This window comes from Ptychodera flava, chromosome 10 (genome assembly GCF_041260155.1).
Source record: "Ptychodera flava strain L36383 chromosome 10, AS_Pfla_20210202, whole genome shotgun sequence".
Classification (NCBI taxonomy): domain Eukaryota; kingdom Metazoa; phylum Hemichordata; class Enteropneusta; family Ptychoderidae; genus Ptychodera; species Ptychodera flava.
In genome coordinates this window covers 740,227-762,187 of record NC_091937.1, presented here as the reverse complement: position 1 = coordinate 762,187, position 21,961 = coordinate 740,227, and the positions used below count along the sequence as shown (strand labels likewise).

The window sequence follows — 21,961 nt, the reverse complement described above, 5'->3', positions numbered from 1 at the left end:
GAAATTTTGTTTTTATAAGTCCAGAAGCACTGCATCAAATTTTAAGAAATGTTGTATCAGTGAAAATCTGTCTGTGTTGTAATAGGATGAAAAAATGTTTGGCAACATCCTGTTGATTAATTACTAATTGACTTATTTAATGACCTTTTGTAATTAAATTTTACATTTTTACCACCATGAAACTCATTCTCAGCGGTAAGCCCCATCTGTATCTCAGTATTTTTAATCACAAAGCCAATAAATGAACAGAATTCTATCCTCACTCTCACGTACCAATTAACCAGTGGGGACTGTGTCATCAACAGTGACTTGTTTCATGATGATACCATCACAAGGGGCCATGAAAATGTTACTTTGATTGTATACCTTTCAGGTTATTCCAGTCTTGTTAGCAGTGAAGAGCAAAGAGAATTTCAAAAGACACAACAGAACTTGACAAATGCACCTACCGGTGAAACAGTAATTGATAATGGATCATTGTCGTCAAGTCTTCTAAAGTCTTCACATGAAAATTCCTCTTTTGGAGCATATGGTAAGGCAAAAGGAAACACAGAGAGTGAAAATAACTCAATTGTGTCTGAAAGTTCTGGATACTATGACAGAAGCCTGCAAGAGCATAGTCATCCAAATGAACATTGTACACCTGAATCACAAAGCAAGTTTGAACACTATCGTGTCCACGAACTGAAACGACATTCAAGTTTAGATACTGATTACAGTTCTTCACAATCGTCTTTGAGAAACTACAACAACAGGATGGATTCTCCAACTACAGTTTCACTGACCGCTTCAGATACGGCTCACAGAGTCAAAAATGGACATGATCTATATGATAATCTGTCAGACATAGGTGGTGATTCTCTGCATGACAGTGACATACATAGTAGCTGTACAAGTAATGCTATTCTACATACAACTCGTGGTCCAGGAGATGGTGCTGACAGTGAGAAGGATAAACAAAGGTAAAAAATGCTGATTTAACTCTTTTGGGCAAGGTTTTTGGCTGTTCATGATGTCTTTGAATCATAGTTTCTTTTAACAATGATAAACAATTTTGCAGTTCTAACAATATTGCCATACCTGTATGTCAGTGGCATGCACCAAACTGCTGTTTAAGTTATTTAACAAGGATACCAGAATAATTATCAATGACAATATAAACAAAGACCAGGAAAGAAAAGCTTTTACAAGACAGAATGTAGCAAGTAAAACCAGAGGTGAGACAATATAATCAGCTGAAATGAAAATACAAAATTTCTTTAACTTCTGTCATTGTATCACTGTAGCTCATTTGCAAATTAAGTGAATTTTGGTAAGCAGAATATCAATAATGAATTCATGGATTTACTTATGTTGTGAGTTTTATAAGCACGACATTTTGATTATTACTTCATTTGTGAATTTAATGAATTGATGTAATTAGGCCGTACATTTATTAAAGCTGAATACAGCTAAATTTTATGATACTTCTTAAGATACCTACATATACTTAGATTTATATTCTTAGAGTGGTGGCCATTTTGTTACGATTTTTAGCTCCCATTTGCGATACATATATTGGGAGGTAACTTATATATGGTTGAAAAAAGTCTGTATGTGAGATGTTTGTCTGTATGTATGTATGTATGTATGTATGGATGGATGTCTGTCTATTCAATGCAAAAACTCACAAACCGCTGCACATATTACCGGTAAGCTGATTTTTGGTGTAGTCATGTCATATATGGTCTAGATGTGCCGTTGTTGAAAATATGCAAATTAGCGCCAAACAAGGCGTTTTTGGTAAAAAATCTTCATAACCGCTGGTCAGACATCTTTGTTATTTGGTATACAGGTCCCTAGGGATAACCCAACTTAGATTTGTTCAAATTGTGATGAAATATGCAAATCTGTATTTTTAAGGAATTTTTTTGTCATTTTTGGTCAAAACTTTATTTTATCAGAACTGCTCATCTGACAGCTTTGATATTTGGTATACAGGTTCCTACAGATGAACTAAATATGATATATTATATAGAATACAATGTTAGCCTCCTCAGCCAAAGTCCTGTATCCTCTGAAACACAGTAACAGTATGTATTTGTACAGAGAAAAATAGAATAAAGTCATTTGCACGTCATCTAGCCAACAACCCAGATAGCGTTGCATGGCCCCAGAGATGTTGCAAGCTTGATGATGTCATCAATATCAGCGTTCTTGGTCATGTGCACAGCTTACAGGTTGTAAACAAACATGTGCTGCATTGCAACTCAATCGGGCTATATTTAGAATTTTTATGTGTCTATAGCAGCACAAATTGGCTTATTTCTTCACTGAACAACATATTTCTTGATGGATGTAGCAAATCATTAGGGAAAGATTGCATTAAATTGTATGGTACCTGAAACCCGGGTCCTTGCCTGACCAACTCGGGTGACAAACAGAAGACTTTTAATCCCCCAAGGTGTGAATGTTCCATTGTTACGTTTATCTTATCCAGCTGGTGCCATCGTAGGAAAGGCAGGTCTGTGAAATAAAATCCTACGATAACTAAGTAGGAAAGTAGCCTGGGTATTCCTAAGTTAATGGAGCCTTACCGTAATGTAACATGTAATTTCAAAGGTAAAACAGGTTAAAAGTTAGCTTTACTGGGGCTTTAACATTTTTTTACCCCAAAGTTGGCACATTGTTGCTTTTATGACAAGTTTGTGGGAAGTCTGATCACTCCATGTTGTTGAAAATAGACAAGTTACAACAAGTCAACCTTACTTGATGTGTCAAGAATCAAATTGTCTATAATAGTATAAATAGTACGTACTATGTCTACTTTATGGTGCCATGTACTTGTTTTAAGTTTGAAAACAAGAAGTTAAGCTTGGTGACAGTATGTATGTTTTCAGAAATGAGAAATTTTGCAACAAAATAGGCACTAAATCAGATTGTTCTACAAAATGCATTCCAATATTTACTTGAAAAATATGGCATTTTAACCTTTGTGCCGACATTGAAACCTCCAGAGGTATTCTGTTCAATATGGCTTGGGATACAAAAAAATTCATTTCAAAGAGGCAACAAACAAGAAGCTACATTGTTCATATTTTCAACAAACTGACATGATTTTAGTCCACACAGACCTCATTTTGGGGGACTTATAGGTTTGGGTTTGGTCTTGATCTTGCGTGTGTGCATAAGTGCCTCCATCCATGAAACCATCTGTGCATCTGCTCACACAGATATCTCAGAGATGCCTGGAGCGATTTCATTCAAACTTAGTACGAAGATTACTCCCTATGTCATACATGTGCATGTCAATTTTAAGTGATCTGATCCAGTATAGCTGTGTGATGGTCTTTTTTATTTAAAAAGCGGGGACTGTATCATTGACATTAACTTCTTGAAGAAGAGCTCTGTTTATAGAGTGACTGCACTAAATTTGATAAACCTGTGGAGAGATGTTCGTCACACAGAACTCTGATAGCACACAGTGAGAAATGTCAGTATTGCATCACTTGCTGATTTGCATAGTTGATGAACTTTCAAAATCTGTGTGATATGTCTAGAAATGCTGAAACAAATTTGATGAAACGTGGTACAGAAGCTGATGTTGACCATCCAGTAGTGTTATGGCATGCAAAGATACATAGAAGTATCATGTCAATTCAGTGTCCGAAATAATCGGTGGCAATGGTGGCATTTGCCACCAAAAACTGTCAATCTGCCACCAAAATTTTTTTCTGGTGGTATTTTTCTGCCACTAAATTTTGGGTCATCATGTCATTGATCCTACGGCTTGAATATTGGAACACTGAATGAACACGCGTTGTCTGACGGCGGAAAAACTCATTAGCAAAAAAAACCCATACTTTTTGCGACATTTTTGCATGAATGAAAACATAGCGTGAATCCAAACTTGTGATTGGCTAATCTCCATATCGATGACAGCAGCTTTTGTACACTTGACATGTTGTTGCCCTCTGTGATAGCCGCATATGCAGTCATACAGCACAAGATAAAAGCATGTTGTGACATTTTGAAAACAAAGCCAAACTGCAGCCTGCATGAATTAAATAATAATAAATACTTGCAATTCATTAGCCAGTACAGGGCTCAAACATTCCTATCGCCCGACGCCCGTGGCTAGTGAATTTTGCGTTGGGGCAAGTAAAATCAATATGCTTCCCGTCCGACAGGCAAGTGCACCAGCGGTTGAATTCACTAAGCTCTCGACAATTCAAGCTTGAAAACGTATTTCATTAGGTCTGTAACACGCCTACAATCATTGTTAGTCCTTCAACTTTCAGAAGTTTTTTCTGAAAACCCTTGAAAATCCGCCCGACATTGCAAAATAATCGTTCTTGCTGTCGTACAACACAAAAAGTCGTAAAAACAGAGTTTTGCGACATGTTCTCTCTGACGACACGGAGTGAACTCCTCACTGTTTTGTATGTGTGCCGTAAAGTGGTATGCTCTTGACAGGGGTTGCCATTCTCTTTGTGCAAGTGTATGAGTCGTATGACAGTCGATCGGCTTCACGCGATAGTGTAATTGCACCATGTGCTTGGTAAATGGATGTAAACTTATTCGAAGCCATGGATCTCGGCAATGCTTACTGTTCAACGTAAATCAACACCCAGTCGAAAAAGTACAAGTTTACATCGTAGTCGAAACGGGCTCAGTTGACCAAGGAGGTCACATATTGCAGCTATACGTAGTGCGTGAGATGCACACAGTTTCAAATTACGTGACCTTGTTTGTTAGGGATCGGCTCTCACTTACAGAAAACAAATCTGCACTGAAGAGTAACGAAAACGAAACTTGAATCTGCTCTCTTGACGAATACATTTATCAAAATAAAACTTTCAAAGATTGCTGTGCTCAGTGAGCAAACATGTAAACAAAAAGGGTTGCAGATGTACATGTGAGTATGCATTGGCAGATAAACACTAGCAGAGCAGTTGTTAGTGATCTCATCTTGATAATAAAGAGCAGCAGCCAGCCATGCACATTGTAAATCACACAATCTTATTACTCTTATGCAAAGATTTTAATTTGGATTAGGTTGTGGAAAAATTCAAAATTCAAAGATGTTTTCTAGATGGCCAAATCTACAGAAAAGACTAAAGTATTCTCACATTTCTTCTGCGACATTTCAGATTTGGTAATAGTCCTTCATTTTAACAAGATGTAGTTCATGTTTTTAATCTGTTTTTTCCCTCTTTGAATTCACTTCATATGGCCAAACTCTTGCTCTCTGTTATAAATTACTGGTACAGTTATTAGAAATTTAGGGTAAGTAATTTTTCCTCTCGGGCAAGTAAAAATGAAATTCACGTGTCCCACGGTTAGTAGGTTTGAAATTTTTTTTTTTTGAGGCCTGCAGTATGGGTTGACTTTTTGTGACGTGTACTCACACTATTTTCAAGAATTTAGAAATTAGAATGAGTATGTGGCAATGACAAAATGTTGTATTATACCGATCACATGATGTGTTAAACTGCCACCAGATTTTTCATAATTGCCACCTGATTTTATATCTGGTGGCAAACTTTTGCCACAAGAAATAAAAAAGTATTTCCATCCCTGCAATTAAATGCTGATTTGCATATTTAATGAATTTTCATAATTAGGCTGATATGTCAAGGAATGATTCATCCAATTTCATGAAACTTTGTACAGATATTGAGCTCACATTATTTTAATATTTGAATGAAAACACTTAGCCGTTTCATGTTAATTAATTAATTTTTAATTTACATATGTAATGATCTTTCCTAATTAGAGTGGTATGTCGAGAAATACTTCATCAAATTTGATGAAATTTGGTACAGATGCTGATCTCATGGTGCCCAGTCTAAGCGATGTATCATTGCTTTGCTTCAATAAAGTTTGTGTGCGATGTATGATAGTGTGTGTAAAAGCATGAGTGCTTCACAAACTCTACAGCATGTGGAGAGGGCGCAGTCAGAATTGTAACATCTTAGCTCAGTTGTTGAACCAGTCTTTTGGAGATTTGGGATTTGGCCGAGTGGTTTTGTCTGTGGCTTCTCCACTAGGTGATTGGGTACCATACGTTGTAAGCTTGAACCCGATTGAAACCATTGTATTCATTGACACATAGCGGCATTATGTATGAAATATGGTGTAGGTGATAATCTGTCAGTGTTATAAGAGAAAACAATAATGTTTGGCATCATCCTGTAGATTAATTACTAATTGGCTTATTTAATGACCTTTTGTAATTAGGGTGGCAGCCCACATTGCTTTTCTGTTTTCACCATCATGGAACTCATTCTTAATCACAGACCCAATTAATGAACAGGACTTTTTCCTTTCGGAGGACTTGTAATCAAAGTACCCATTAACAAGTGGTGACTGTGTCATCAACGATGACTTGTACATATATTGGACTTTATTTGAGCCAAGGGGAGACAATTCCTCAAACTGAAAGGGCATACTGATCTGAAAGCATACATTTCTTATTGTCATTTAAACAGTAGCCACCTGGTGTCCGACCTGAGTGACTCAGAACCAGAAGCTATAACTGAGGCTATGACTGGAGTTGCCTTTCACAGAATGACCCTAAAAAGTCAACAGAGGAGTCCATTGCATGTCAGTGGTGACAACAATGGTAAGTTGGAAGAAACATCAGTGCAACTGTATGATTAACCCTTTTCCTGCCAGACAGTGTTACTTCCCCATCAGCCAAGTCAGTAAAAAGCGGTATTGAGCCAAAACATGACGTATTTTCACATTTTTTGGCTTCATATGTTATAGCATCTTTAGTCCAAAAAAATCAAGTTTACAGTATTTATGTTTTCAACAGCCTTCAAATGTACAGTATTATGTTAAAATGCACCATATGGAATATGTTGTGTTTCATTAATTTTAACCATCTTGACCTGATGGTGAAATATGGACTTGGCAGGAAAAGGGTTAAATGAGTGCAACGTGACATGTGAAGTGCAAAAAAACAGATGAATACATTATCCTGCAAATACATTGGTATCTACTTTAATATACGTCTTACTGTACATTTCATAAATGTTCAAGCAGTTTCCTTATTGGTAACACCATATTAATACTTTTCACAGCAATGAATCATCCAACAGTACACATTATGTAGTTGTCACAATCATAATGTGAGCTACATGATAGGTTCCGGGTAATGCTCAACATTCTAAGTCTACACTACACTGTAGTCTATGAATGTTTTCCTGAATCAACATATTGTTATACCGTTATCAATATTTTTCCGTCATTGATTTTTACATGTAATGCACTGTCTGAACAAGATGCCTGCACATTCTGGTATATGCCCTGCCAGTTGACCTTTGCTGTTATTCCTATTGAAATGTGCAGAACAATGAAATAAGTCAACTTTAGAATGGATATCTTGTTCTCAACACCTACCTTATTAAATATTAGTATTAGTCAAGAGTTTGGCCTGAAAACAGATTTTGTAAGTTTGTGTGCAAGTAAATTCAGATATACATCCCTAATTAGTGGCGTTCATTAAATATGTAAATAAGGAATTGGCTGAAGTAAAACTGCTCAATGATTTTCAATAATGTTATATCACAGTATCTTCAATGTAAATAGCGAGTTTCATCAGTTTTGGTCAAGTCAATTCAGATGTATATATCTAATAAGGAAAGTTTCGGGACAATTTTAGTGTGAGTAATTGTGCGTGGCCAGTGAGAGCGTCAACCAAGGGGACGCCGATTGGGATTTTAATACCACTGTCAATCAAACCTTGTGCTAAGTAAGACACGAGTTAGCTGGATGTGTACCTAAAGTTCATTAGCATTCGCCTTAGCTGCCAATGGTGACTAAAATAAATAAAATAGTGTATGTGTCAAGATTTCCAGTGTCGAAAGACGTGCGCAATAGTTTCTTCACAGTTATCCAACTTTTGTACCGTACCTAACCCCCCCTACATTTCTGGGGATAAAAAATGTGATCAGACTACATTTAAGTTGATTACATCTTAGTAACCGTGAACACGGTCCCTCCACAAACATGCCGTGAAGAAGAAAATGTATTATCGTGTTCTCTCTTACCGGAAAGTTTGATGGCCCTGAAAAGGGCTGTTTGGTTTGGTTTTGTGTCTTCTACCGTACACCCAACGATGGCAAATGTGTATGGTACGCCGGACAAATTTGGATATAATGATCGGACAACAAAAGTCACGCAAAATGGCATATCAATTTTCTTCTTTTGACGAGTAAGCTTACGTCATTGGCCTGCATCAGATGCTGTTTTTTGGCCAAAAATTGCTAATCACGCCAAGCGTATGTCCGGTCAAGGATATCCCAATACTTCCGACAGAGTCAGAGTCAGATAGACGCGTTGCCAAACTAATGATACTAAACTCAGAATGACAAATAAAGAAATGTTCAATACCCCGGCACAGAGGTGTGAAGCGGTACGGTATCCTTGTACAGTTTCCCATGGAGTGTCGTTTGTACCTCCATGAGTCTACTAATAAACCAAACGTCGGGATCACGGTTCAATCTTCAGAAAATACTCATTTTATATTATTTTGACACTGATGTTTCCAAATTTAATAAAACATTAGTTCTAAGAATTTGAGAGATTCGAATGATGCAGATCGTGTTTTATTGCGTACCAGTATATTGACTTGTAATTTTGTTGATCAAGGAATATAGACAGTAGAGGGGGAACATGGTCAAGGACACTGTTCGGCGGCGCCAAGCAACACACTGCTGGAATCGTCGAAATCTGTAACTCGAATGCACCAAGTATGGTTAAAACACCTCATGCCAAAATGTACGTACTCCGACGTGCTCATCGACGTTCGACGTGAATTTATGTTTGTAAATCTACTAATATAGCGGTGTTTGACGCAAAACAATGAAAACGATACTATGTTGACAGGGTGGAGTACCCACTAATGCGCGAACCTGGGATTGAGAACTGCGGCTTTAATGACTTTCAACAATGTTATATCATAGTATCTTTGATGTACATAACAAGTTTCATCATTTTTGGTCAAGTCAATTCAAATAAATATTCCTATAAAGCAATATTATTAAAAGTCACATTTTTACTTTAGCCATATCCTAATTTGCATATTAATGAACTTTCCCAAATTAGGGATATTTATCTACTGGTATATTGAATAGACCAAATTTGACGAAACTTGCTATGTACATTGAAGATACTATGATACAACATTGAAAGTCATTAAGCATTTTTAGCTACTATAGACTATAGTCTATAGAAGCTATTGGGATGGGTATCTGTCCGGCGGCCGTAGTCAGTCTGTATGTATGTATGTATGTATGTCCGTTTGTGAGGCGTCCGTCCACTCAAATATCTTGAGAACCGCAGTACTTACTGATTTGATATTTCTTGTGTAGATGAAAAATATGATTTTGAGAAACTAGTTTTTTTAATTTTTTGATATTGTTGAAAATAGGCAAATTAATGCCAAAAAAGGTGTTTTTGGTAAAAAATCTTCTTCTTCATAACCGCTGGTCAGACAGCTTTGTTATTTGGTATACAGGTCCCTAGGGATAACCCAACTTAGATTTGTTCAAATTGTGATGAAATATGCAAATGTGTATTTTTAAGGAATTTTTTTGTCATTTTTGGTCAAAGTTTGACTTACATTGTATGTAATTCTGTACTGTATAAACCCTATCAATTCACCCAGAAAAAAATAATGAATATGATTTTAAGTAATTGAACTAATTAGGAAATCATCAAAGCCAAAATAATTATAGTGTGGAATTATCAGAAAGTTCAACTTTTTTTGACAGTTCATAGTGAATTGAGGATTAAAACATGTAAAGGCAACTTTCCTGAATCCCAACTTTGATATATTCTGAACCACCATTTATGTTATCCTAAAGAAATTGCTCATAATAGTTTGTCATGATAGGGTGGTCAAATAAATAGAGACAGAGAAAGTTCTAATTTCCATTTATGGTTGACTTGGTAAGGATAAAATAAGATTACTTTTTGAGGAAAAAAATAGAGTGGTCAATTAAAAGAGTGGTCAAAGTGATAGGGTTTCTATGGTAAAGCTGGGCTGTAAGATTCCTCCTGTGCTATTTATAGCAGTTATGCAATCTGTGTAAACAGTGCAATGAAAGTGTAACATGATTCCTTATAATGCTTTTGATGACCTTGAACTTCTTAAGTTTCAAACATTTGTCTCTTCAGTGTGCTTTCTCTGAGTACGTACAGTCTCAACTTATTCAACAGAACTTACAATGTTAATTTGAAAGTTAAAATGTGCTTGGTTAGGGGCAACATCAAAAGTTCAATATAATAAATCTAACTTAATTGCTCAAGTTTTGCCTCAGACCCCCCCACCCCCCCCCCCCTTCTAACTTAACTGACCTAAAATTGAAAAATATTGCGGACTCATACCCTGTACTAACTCTTTCAAACGACGTATAAATGTACCATTGAATTAAATAAAAATTGAAAACCATTATAAAGTAACAAAAATATGGTCGACTGGATCGGTTTTAGCGAACAAAAAACAGCCTTGAAATTGTAAATTTTGCCAAAAAGACGTTAAATCGTTCTTGACTGCACAGAAATTAATTTGGCCAAAAACCCCCCACCCCCAAACTTAAGCGATTAAGTTTTTTTTCAAACATCGATCTTTTGACGTCGCCCCTTAATAGGATGAAAATACTGATATTAAAAGATAATCAGCTCAAGATTCTTTATAACCTGACAGATATGCTGTTTTTTTATGACGTAAATCTTGATTTAAGCAAGTCTTGTTTACTTTAATTAGAATGTAATTAACTCTCGTTTATTTGCTATTATAGACTAATATAGTCTGATGAAATATGCAAATCTGTATTTTTACGGAATTTTTTCCATTTTTGGTCAGGCCATCCTGAAATGAGCTATCAAAGATATCCACCTTCTTCATCAATACATGTGTCACAAAAGGTTATTCTCTGCATAACACAGCAGAGCTCTGTCAACTGTTGAGCCGCTTGTTTTTTCAAAACTGCTGGTCAGACAGCTTTAATATTTGGTTTACATGTCCCTAGGATGACCGTAGTGAGATAATTTCATACAGTCAGGAAATACTTAATTTTGTATCCATGTCTATAGTAGCTTCAGGGACAATGGCCCTATGTTTACTTTATCCAATTCCTTATTTGCAAATTTAATGAACTTTCCTAATTAAGGATATTTATCTGTCTTGACAAGACCAAAGCTGACGTATTGCTTTGTACATTAAAGATACTATGATACAATATTATTAACAGTCATTTAACATTTTTACTTCGGCCAATTCCTGATTTGAATATTTAATGAGAACATTTCAGTCAATTCCTAATTTGCATGTTTTAATGAACTTTCCTGATTGGGGATATATACTTGGATTTAGAATTAATCTGTGGTGAATATTATTCGTTATGTTGATCATAACACTTTCAATGAAGTTGCAAACATGTGGCAAAGGTTCAAATTTACACATAACTGCAATATATAACGAAACGTGAGCATTTTCAGTTCATATCTATATATTACAAGTGCAATGTCCCCCACCCCGGAGCTGCAGGTAAAACATTAACAATAATGTTTTATGCAGTGTGTAGTTTTGTTCTTCCTATACTGCACTTTCCAAAGTGTGTTGTCACAAATAGTTATTCTCTATATGACACAGCAAAGCTATATGGGCTACGAGGACACTTGAATATCTTTTCAGCTACTTTCAGTTTACTCAAATGTCACGCTAAATGTTTAAATTTCATCTTTTTTATTCTGGTATACATTCTTTGTTATTTTTATTTATCTGAATTTCATTTTCATGTTTGTTTGTGTGTTTTAACTTCACTATCAGTGATGTGAAACTTATCTAATAGGTGGATGAGTGGTCGCAAGTTGTCCATAGTTCGGCGTTGGTCAACTTTATACATTCCAGGCTTCTCTTTCAAAACGGGTTGTCCGATTCCTTCAACTTTTGTAGTATAGGTTCCCAGGGATGACCATAATCAGATTGTCAAAGTTGTGATGAAATATGCAAATTTGTGGTTTTTTGAATGTATTTTACTATTTTTTATGAAAAATTCTTTTTGATGGCAATTTTTGTCATTTTTAGTAAAAAAATATTGAAAAATCATGGTTTTTAAAAGTGCTAATCAGAGAGCATTATTATTTGGGGTATAGGTCCTAAGTGATGACTTTTTCAGATTTGTTCAAATTGTGCAGCAATATGCAAATTTGTATTTTTAAGGCAATTTTTGTCATTTATCTTCAAAATTTTTTTTCACAACAATCGCTCATCTGATAGCTAAATTGATATTTTGTTTGCAGGTTCATAGGTATGATCTAAATGTTATATATTGACAATATGATGAGATCTTCAAATTTGTATGTTAATGTTAGTTTTGCCATTTTCGGTCAAAAGATTTTTCTCAAAAACTCATATTATAGCTTTTATATTTCATAGACATGTTCCTGGGGATGATCTCAGCGTAGTATGTTCAAATTATTATGAAATCTTTACTTGTATTTATTTTTCCAGCTAGTTTTACATTTTTGTCAGGCCAACCAGAAGTGAGCTATCAAAGATTTCCACCTTCATCAAAATATGCCACAGATAGTTAGTCTCTACATGAAACAGGAAGCGTTATCAACCCTCATTGCTATATTAATTTCTAACTGCTTCCCCAAATTGCTTGTAAAATAATGGCTCATCTCAATCTGCTGCTTTTCCTCGTCTTTTCTTTTTCCAAGCAGATCCTCTGCACAGAAGTATTGAATCCCTTCACAGCAGCCAACAGAATGGGCAAAGCATTGCTAGCTTATCACAGGAACTTAAATCATCCTCAGCCACAATCCATTCTGTTGCACTATCTTCTAACAATCATCCCATTTGTCCTAAACATTTTCATGACAATCTTTCATGCAATATATCTGAAGCATCAGCTGCTTTACCTCATAAAAAAAATCTTGATTCGTCAGGTTATGAAACTTTTGAAAATGATCGTTCATCACTACAGCTTCAGGAAAGTCGTACTGAAGAAATTCCATTTAACGCTGACTCAAAAAGTAGCTTTAAAGAACAAACAGAAAGTAAAGAAACAACAGAACAGAAAAATAAAATCCAGCCAGAACAAACCACCATTGATAAAACAAAGAATAAAAAACGTTTACCATTGTTCAGAAAAAGGGAAAGTAGAAAAATTAAAACTGAACAAATTAACAATCAGGCAGATATCTTTGATGGTATGTTTGTAAAAGCTATGAATAGCCCTCCAACATATCCCATGGCAGTAGATAGAGGTCATGGGCAAAGTTTAAAGACTACAAAAGAAGAGGATGATGACAAGATATCATTTGACAAGAGCCTTACAGTCTCTGATTTGTTGAACTATGACCTGTCAGGGAGAGCTTTGGATTCATATAAAGTCATGAGCTATGACAGTAAAAGTTCTGGTGTTAGTGTCTCTTCCATGAAAAGTGAACCAAAATGTAATGAGCACCAACGGAATACTGAAGGTAAGAGTAATGTTAAGAGAAAACTTTTGGTGGAGGTATTAGGTAAAGTCATTTTTAATATACAAGCAACACTATGCTTGAAGCATGTTGGCCACACAAAAATTAACAGGAAAATGAAACCAGTAATTAAACATGTAGCCACTGAAAATGGTTTTCACTTTTGCATGACAATAATGATGCACTAAGCATGAGCCAACTCACCCATAAGATATCTACCATGTCAATGCATAGTGCATACACAAATCACTGGACAGGTAGTTCTACATAGCAGTTGGCATATATCCTTATGTAGTGTACTAATGGATATAAAATTACACAAATGGCAAAAATATTGAGATGCTAAAGGGTATTCCCTCATTCCATACCGCCTGAGACAAAGCAACAATTTCTTGGTGATATCTGATCACCTAGCTTTGATTTTTTGGTCATGTTAGTGTTATTAGTCCCCAAGGATGAAGTCCAGGGGACTTATAGTTATGGTTCCGTCTGTCTATCCGTCTGTCCACACAGATATTTCAGACATGCCAATTTATTTCAAACGGGGTACAAGGGTAATACACTATGGCATAAATATGCACCTCCCCTTTTTTGGGTGTGGCATTCATAACTAGTTCAAATTTGCATAATTAGTTAATTTTAGCTCACATTTGGTATACCAATGTGAGGTTATTGTATAAGCTGAAGTCGGTGGTGTCTGTATGTAATAATAATAATAATAATAATAATAATAACTTTATTGACGTTATTCCCTCAAAGGTGAACATAGTCAAGAACTAATACTACAAAAATAAGAAAAGGATACTTATCAAAAAATAATAAATATATATATATATATATATATATATATATATATATATATATATATATATATATATATATATATATATATATATATATATATATATATATATATATATATATATAAATATAAGATATAACTTTATGCAGAATATGAAATGTTGGGTAATCTTAAAAAATATGTGTTTCTTGGATAAATGTTTTGAGGTATATCATGCTATCTGTATTGCTCATTATGTAGCAAAATTTGGCTTGCAAATCCCAGTTGTGGAAGTTTTCATTGTTGACTGCTATCGAGTCTAACAATTTTTGTCGTGATTGTGTATGACATGGACAACACATGATATAATGAAATTCGTCCTCAACTGAGTTAGTATCACACGTATGTATGTGTGTGTATGTATGCCATGTGTATGTATGTATGTATAGTATGTCCATCAACACCCAAAATTTGCGACCCGCTACACTTTTTAGCTTGGTATTGGGTGTGCGGATGCATCCTATGCTATAGATTGGATTTTGTTCAAATGAAGTTTGCAATGTCCAAATTATGCAAATGAGCTAAAAATGTGAAAATAGTAAAAAATTACCACTTTACTCATTCGACTATAAGACCCTGCTCAAGTATAAGACCCTCACCCACTTTTAGGGGATTTTCAAAAATGCTTTACATCCGTGAATAAGACCCTTCCAAAGTTTAGTTCTAAAAACCAACAAATCACAACTCAAAAATTGAGGATAGTATGACTTCAGCGATTACAAATACGAAGTTGTTTCTTACTGGCCAACTAGAAAATTAAAATCGCCTTGCACATTTGCCAACCAGGGCTGTTGTATCTGACTGCCTATTCACACTTTCAAGGTCATTTTATCTGTGTTTGATGAAGAGCTGTAATGGAGATACTGTTTGTTAGGCAGGGTGTGTAAGCATGAGAATTTGTCGTAAATTATTTAGTCGTTAAAATTTCCTTTAAGGGGTGCTGCACCCAACAAAGCGTATTTTGCTCAAAAATCTTTTTTTTTGCAAATATTCATTAAACACTAATTAATTTGTTAACCCAAGATTAAAATAATGGTTGGGTTCAACTTTTAACTTGTCAAGCAGTCGTAAGTTGCATGATATAGAAGTGTTAATTTATGCAAATGTATGCAAATCACCAAGTTTCCTGGCTTCTTTTTCCTCCCAATTTGAAAATTTCCAAAGAATTTAAACTCAACTCTGGCTGGGTCAAATTTTCTGAAATTTTCACATTATGTTCTTTACATGGTATATAAAAAATTGGCAATGAAGTTCTTACATTTTGAATAAGAGGCATTTTAATTTTTCTAATTGTGATTTTAATCACTTCTTAGCTCTGCTGTCAGCGATGTGAAGCTTATCAAATAGGTTGATTTTCCGTGGTTGTCCTTCAACAATTGCCTTCTCCTCTGAAACCGCAAGTCCGATTGCTTTGAAATTTGATATGCAGTTTACTTAGGGTAACTTCACTTAGATTTATTCAATCGTGGTGAAATTTGCATATTTGTATTTTTTAAGGCAATTTTTATCATTTTTGGTCAAAAAATCTTTAAAAATTTTCTTCTTTAAAACTACCAGTCAGATAGCTTTGATACTTAGTACATAGGTCCCTAGGGATGATCTATTTCAGATTTGTTCAAATTGTGCAGAAATATTCGTAAGACCATAGTTGTAAACATAGACACGAAACAGCACAGAACAGACAGTAAAAACACAAACAAAGTCAAATTCATGAAAGAAAGATATATGGCCAAAAGACGAAGAAGTGATGTCAGGTGTTTCAAAAATAGTAAGCGCATCTTGCCCAACATGTGGCACCCGCCATATATCAATCTGTAAGTCAGATAGGTAGTGGGCACTAACTAAGGCCCAATGTCACCGATGACATCAGTGATCATTTGTCGAAGAGAGATATTGTATTTATCTACCGGCTTGCAATACCTGCCAAAAAAGCGTTTGAATGTAGAGACAAGTCTTGCTCTGATGTAACCTTGATTTAACAGTTTGTAAGAGAGATGACCATGTCTCTCTACAAAATCACCATATGAACTGCATGCTCTTGCATATCGAATAAGGTGGGAAATGTACACCCCATAAGCTGGTGAGAGTGGAATATTACTGATCAAGTGTGGGAAATTGATTATACTAAAGTTGTGTGGCAATTTTTGCCATTTTTGGTCAATTATGTGTATTTCCAAAACTGCTCATTTGATAGCTTTGAAATTTGGTATACAGGTTCCTATAGATGAAATACATGATATTTATTGAAATTATGATGCAATCTGCAACCCCCAAATTTGTATAACTTAGGTAATTTTCTTATTCTGTGACCTTAAATGACCTATATCAACCCAGGATATGTTTTGAGACAGTTTCGAAGGCTGTGAACATAATTTTGTCATATTTGGTATCAATTTTTAGTGAACTTTGATCCAGAAAACAAAGCCGAGGTTAATCTTTTCATTGTGGACCAATTTTTGCAACTGTTCCATGTAAGACACAAGAAATGATGAGAAATTCGGATCCAGGATAATTCCAGATGTCGTAATCAACCCCCACAGTGGAAAGCATTTCACTATCTGTAACTAACTTAAGTGCTGTTAACAATCCAATGGCAGTACTGGTAGCATTTACAAAATCCCAAAGGTTGTAAATAGCTCACCTACTTTACATTTCCTGCCAACTGGCCACTGTAGCTCTTTATGTAAACAAAGTCAATACCAAGGGGTGAAAATTAGATATCCAGGGGAAGATTGAGGCGTAGAAGATTGATGAGGTAGCATTAATTTTTTTACCTGATCCTGTGTACATTATTTTTTCCCCACTCTCCGACCTTCTCTTTTTGTTAAGCCCTCTCTGGCTGATTTTTTTATTAACATTTGCTAATGTACATCCCATTGCTATCCCATCGTTGATATGCATGTTCCTAAACTTCACCTCCAGTACCTAAGTTGCTGACCTTATTTGCTTTTGTCATTCTTGTTTTTCTGGTTGTACTGTGTAGAAATCAACATAGAATTTTTGCTGCACTGAACAGATAGAAACAACATTCATCGTTATTCTTTGGTACAAGGGGTAGAAATTAGATATCCATTGGTATCAAGCCTTCTCTGGCTGATTTTTTTGTTGACATTTGCTTATGTATTTAGGATCTGCTTGTCCATTGCTATAGAATTTGATAAGCATATTCCTATAAAAGATGACGTCCAGTACCTAAGTTGCAGACCTTATTTGCTTTTGTCATTCTTGTTTTTCTGGTTTAAATATTTCTTGAATGGACCAGTTCAAATCAAATGTGAGCACATAGTGTCCTTGATGGTATATTTAGAAACTTTTTATCATTTTCATTGAGTTTTGGCCCGAAAATGTGCATTTTAGCCCAATTTTATACCTTCAGTGTCTAAATTAAAACTTTTCATTGTCATAGAGAGCTCCTTCATATCCTGATTATTGGATGAAATCATAATGGGTTGCTATAAATATTGTCCCATGACAAAAATTTGAATTGACCCCATTCAACCCGTTTCTGAATGCAATTTTCTTTCCTCGATCTATGAATTTACAATGGTTGTTCAAAGTTCAAATTTCATGCAAGTCTTTTCCAACAAACATGTTTTATGGTGACTGTTGTAATTAGACTGTACATGTTTTCACGCTAGTTTACGAGAGCTCATTTTCAAAGGTCAGTGTCAGAATGTGCAAGGTCAACCTGTTATTCGACAAAACAATGCTAAATTTGCCATGAGGCATTATTTGTTTCCAGCTGAGTTGCTGCATTGTATATATAACTATACACAAAATACAATTTCATGTGTCTCTGTCTTGTATGGAAATGCACTATTTCAACATTAACATAATGCTGCAATTCTTGGTCAGTGTAAAGGGTCAACGCCCTTTGTGTTACACGCTGAGGGGAAATTCAGTTACTGTCAGTTGTGGCGGACAGTGCACATATTTTGATTAAAACATCTAAACGCCAAGGACTACGTACTACGTACTTGCTTTTGAAGCTGGCATAGTGATCGGATACAGAAATCAGTGTGACCAAGTCATTGAACAGATTGTGGAATAAAATGAGACAAACAAATTTCAGTGAAGCAATCAGCTATTTATGTAACCAACTTCCTAGTCTGATGATGGTGCCTGGGATGGCGCTGTTGAAAATGTGAAAGTTCCCACCAAATTTCCAATTACAATATATACATTGCATAGAAAGTCTCTTCAAATTCAAAAATAGGCAAGTGTACCTCATAAATATCACACAAATGAACTTTCAGCAATGCCATAAGGGTAGACAGCACACTCGGTGACAACCTTTGGCACTAGACCATCTATAAAGCAGCGAATTGCTGTGTAAAAACACGACAGTTGAAATTGCTCATATAAACACCATGCTATCTCCACTGAAATGAAATGCCAGATGACTCAGACAAGTCCCCTTAACCTGTTGTCCAAATTATGCTTTAAGTTGCGCACGTATCATATTTTTGAGAAGCTGCATGGCGCGTCTACAGTCGCTTGCATTTGTGTACACGATGTACGCAAGCAGATATACCATCCGTGTCTGTTTGCATTCGCCGTGTACGGAAATACTGTATCATATAATTTAAATACTGTAATATGTGACTGTGGTAGGTCTCCATGATATGGCTGCCAGTTCAGCGTGTGAAATTCATGTTAACCCGATGGCCCAAGATGAGCAGTTTTCATGCCAGACTGGTAACTCTTGAAAGATGTCCGGCTGTTCTTAAAGACGCGGGCCAGTAACTTTCCCTATATGTACAGAAGTTTACTAGAATGTTTTGCTAAGCTAAATACCTGACAAAATTATTCAAAGGTACGAATCTATTCTTTCAAAAGATTTTCAAAACATGAAATTCGCAAATAAAAAGTGAACAGACTGATCGGTACTGCATCAAAGTGAAAGACCTTACATGTTTTCTTGCTAGAGTAGTGGCACTATTCAATATGCTCCCCATTTGTTAAGCATTTGTTAGGTTCGAGATCTTGTTGTGGCCAAAAGAGAGTTATTGTTTAGCATATCGACGGTGTCGCATGTGTCAAGATAAACTGGATTTCGAGGACACCTCAACATTGTACTTTTATATGATATGGGATATTTACAGCTACTGGAAAACAGTATTGAAATTAGAATTGTTTGGTCAAATATGTGAGGTGGTGAAATCTCTGATATAGGATGTTTACCCACCGTTTTAGACAGGTCTACAGTATCATATAATTTAAGTTAGTGTCGGACTACGGAGTTGGGCTTGGTTAGACCGACGGGTCAGATCTCTAAGGTAGTGACCTCCCCGATAAACATCGAATATTTACCCATGATTTAACAAGTATAGTATCATCTAGTATCAAAGTTAGAGCCGGATTGAGGTCTTAGCAAGATCTGTGAGGTGGCAAAATCTCTGACATAAATATCGAACACTTGTCCCGAAATCGGTGACAACATCAGTGATTTTATTTTGAACAGTGTCATTGACTGCAGAGCTCTTTCAGCCGCTTGGTTACTTACTTATTGTCTTCTTCCAATAGCATATTGTGATTTCCAATATCCAGTCAGCATGTCATTACATGGTTGATATATCATTGTGCTGGTGGAAAACAGCTTGTAAATGGAAATTTCCTTCATTTTTCAGCAAAAATGAAACCATAATTCAGGTCAAAGTAGTCACTGTATGACCCAAAATAAGAGTTACAACCTTCTCCTACTGCCGTGGTAAATTCATCAACATAATCTTGGTCTTTGTATTAATTTTCAGCTCCATTTGAACATGACTCCCTGGCAGGTAGAGGTGATTATTCTCATCATAAGGACAAATTGGGAGAGAAGAGACCTTTAACACTGCTGGAAATAGCTCAGAGTAGATCATACAGTAAACGTAAAGAAAGCAATGGATCTGCCCCTGTAGTTGAAGTAGATTCTGTAAGTACGACACAGGACGTTACTAAAAATTTTCTCATACTATGCTCAGGGAAATACGCACTTAGACATACAAATTTTTTGCATTGATCTGCACATGCTTATGCTGAAGATGTGATGGATACTACATCCTGACTTGCTACCAGGAAAGCAAAGTCCACTGGAGAAGGCCAGATATTTCTGGCAGTAAGTGGTCATGGTGTTACTTGTACCCCATCAGGGCTTGAAAATTCTCGGCGCCTGACACCCGTGACAAGTGAATTTTGAGTCCAGGCAAGTGGAAACAAAATTCTCCATGCCCCACGGACAAGTGAATTTAAATGAGGCCACTATAGGCTCTGCCATTCTCTAGTCTACTGGTGCCTGCTTTCAATGCGGCCAGCCAATAAAATAGCTCTGTTCTGCTTTGCTTGGTTACAAAATAGCAAAACATTGCCGTCTTTGCATGCTCTTATGTTTTGTCTTCTCATGAAATCACCTCAGTTGCCTCCTCAACAGAAAACTACTGCTAACAATAAAATGTTGTAAGATGTTGAAACAGTTTACCCTCCTTTCTACAAAGTTACAAAGTCCCTGGTACGTGAAGCAAACATTTGTTGCTGTTCAATACTACAATACATAATGGATGTATTGTAGTATTGAATGTCCATGAATTCACTGAGGCTTGGCTTTGCGTATGTGAGTTTTGCATAACGGTCATCCTTGAGTCCAAGTTTTACCTTGTTTGCTTGAATCAAAATTTAGCTTGCAACTACTCAATTTGATAGTAAAAACCATAATTTCAAAGGAAACTTTCACAGACAGAGTCATAATAGAAGGGAAAAGCAGAAAAACTGAGGTTTTCTGAAAGGTCGAAACCACCCAGGGAGGTCCTATAGGTACAAATTTGATAAAAGGTAATTTCTTGGTGCTTTCCAATTTAACAGCATTTAGCTTGACTGTCAGTTTCAAATTAAATTTATCAACAGTCATGGTAAAGGGATATTGTCAAGAGTAGTTGCAGTAAGCATATCCATTTCAAATCATCAAATTTTAGAGCTGCAATTTTTACATGGTAACTTAACATCAAAGCAACGATTCAAAAGTAGAACTATTCAAATAGTCCATTTGGACTATTTCAAACTGCGTAACTTTTACAAGAAATGATGTGATTCTGAATGGTTTTAATATTTCTGCAAATTCCACCTGTTTAATGATGCAATAGTGAACATCACCAGACATTTCTTGATGATATCAAAATATCAAATGAAAATGTTCCTGGGCTACAATGTTATCATAATCATTAAAAGAATAATTAATCTTAAAAACATTGGGAAATTAAACGAACAATATCATTGTGCCTTGTTTTACAGGATTTGGGCCCAACCCATTTTGTCTCAAGAAAAATACTTATTCTTAAGATGCTACTGAGCCTGTTTGATCATAACTATGACACGACACCACAATACTTGTATCTACACTCACTATGCTACCAAATGCTTTCTTCTGCATGGAAAAATTTTGTGTGGTTTTACAAAATATTCGTCATGACTTAAAGACTGCATAAATTTCCTACATGTGGAGCTTGTAGTTTATATGTATAATAAGTTGTCATACTGTGAATACTGACTGAATGCTGCAGAAATATTTTGTATCTGTGGTAACGTACACTTCACATTGCTACCAGATTTTTAGAATTGCCACCTAATTATTTCTTGTGGCAAAAGTTTACCACCAGAAATGAA

The 21,961-nt window shown here is 35.7% G+C and overlaps 1 protein-coding gene across 7 annotated transcripts in view; it reads left to right on the top strand.

The window, feature by feature from the left end:
- Positions 1-21,961, top strand: part of LOC139141698 (synaptotagmin-like protein 4) — a 152,750-nt gene that overhangs the window by 63,744 nt on the left and 67,045 nt on the right. For 3 of the 7 annotated variants that reach the window (XM_070711292.1, XM_070711289.1, XM_070711291.1), the window contains 4 exons: positions 374-962; positions 6,474-6,607; positions 12,721-13,485; positions 20,077-20,240. In XM_070711292.1, the coding sequence (XP_070567393.1) occupies positions 374-962; positions 6,474-6,607; positions 12,721-13,485; positions 20,077-20,240 (1,652 nt within the window). The remainder of the gene's footprint in view (positions 1-373; positions 963-6,473; positions 6,608-12,720; positions 13,486-20,076; positions 20,241-21,961) is intronic. The other 4 variants (XM_070711294.1, XM_070711293.1, XM_070711296.1 and 1 more) reach the window with 2 other exon arrangements.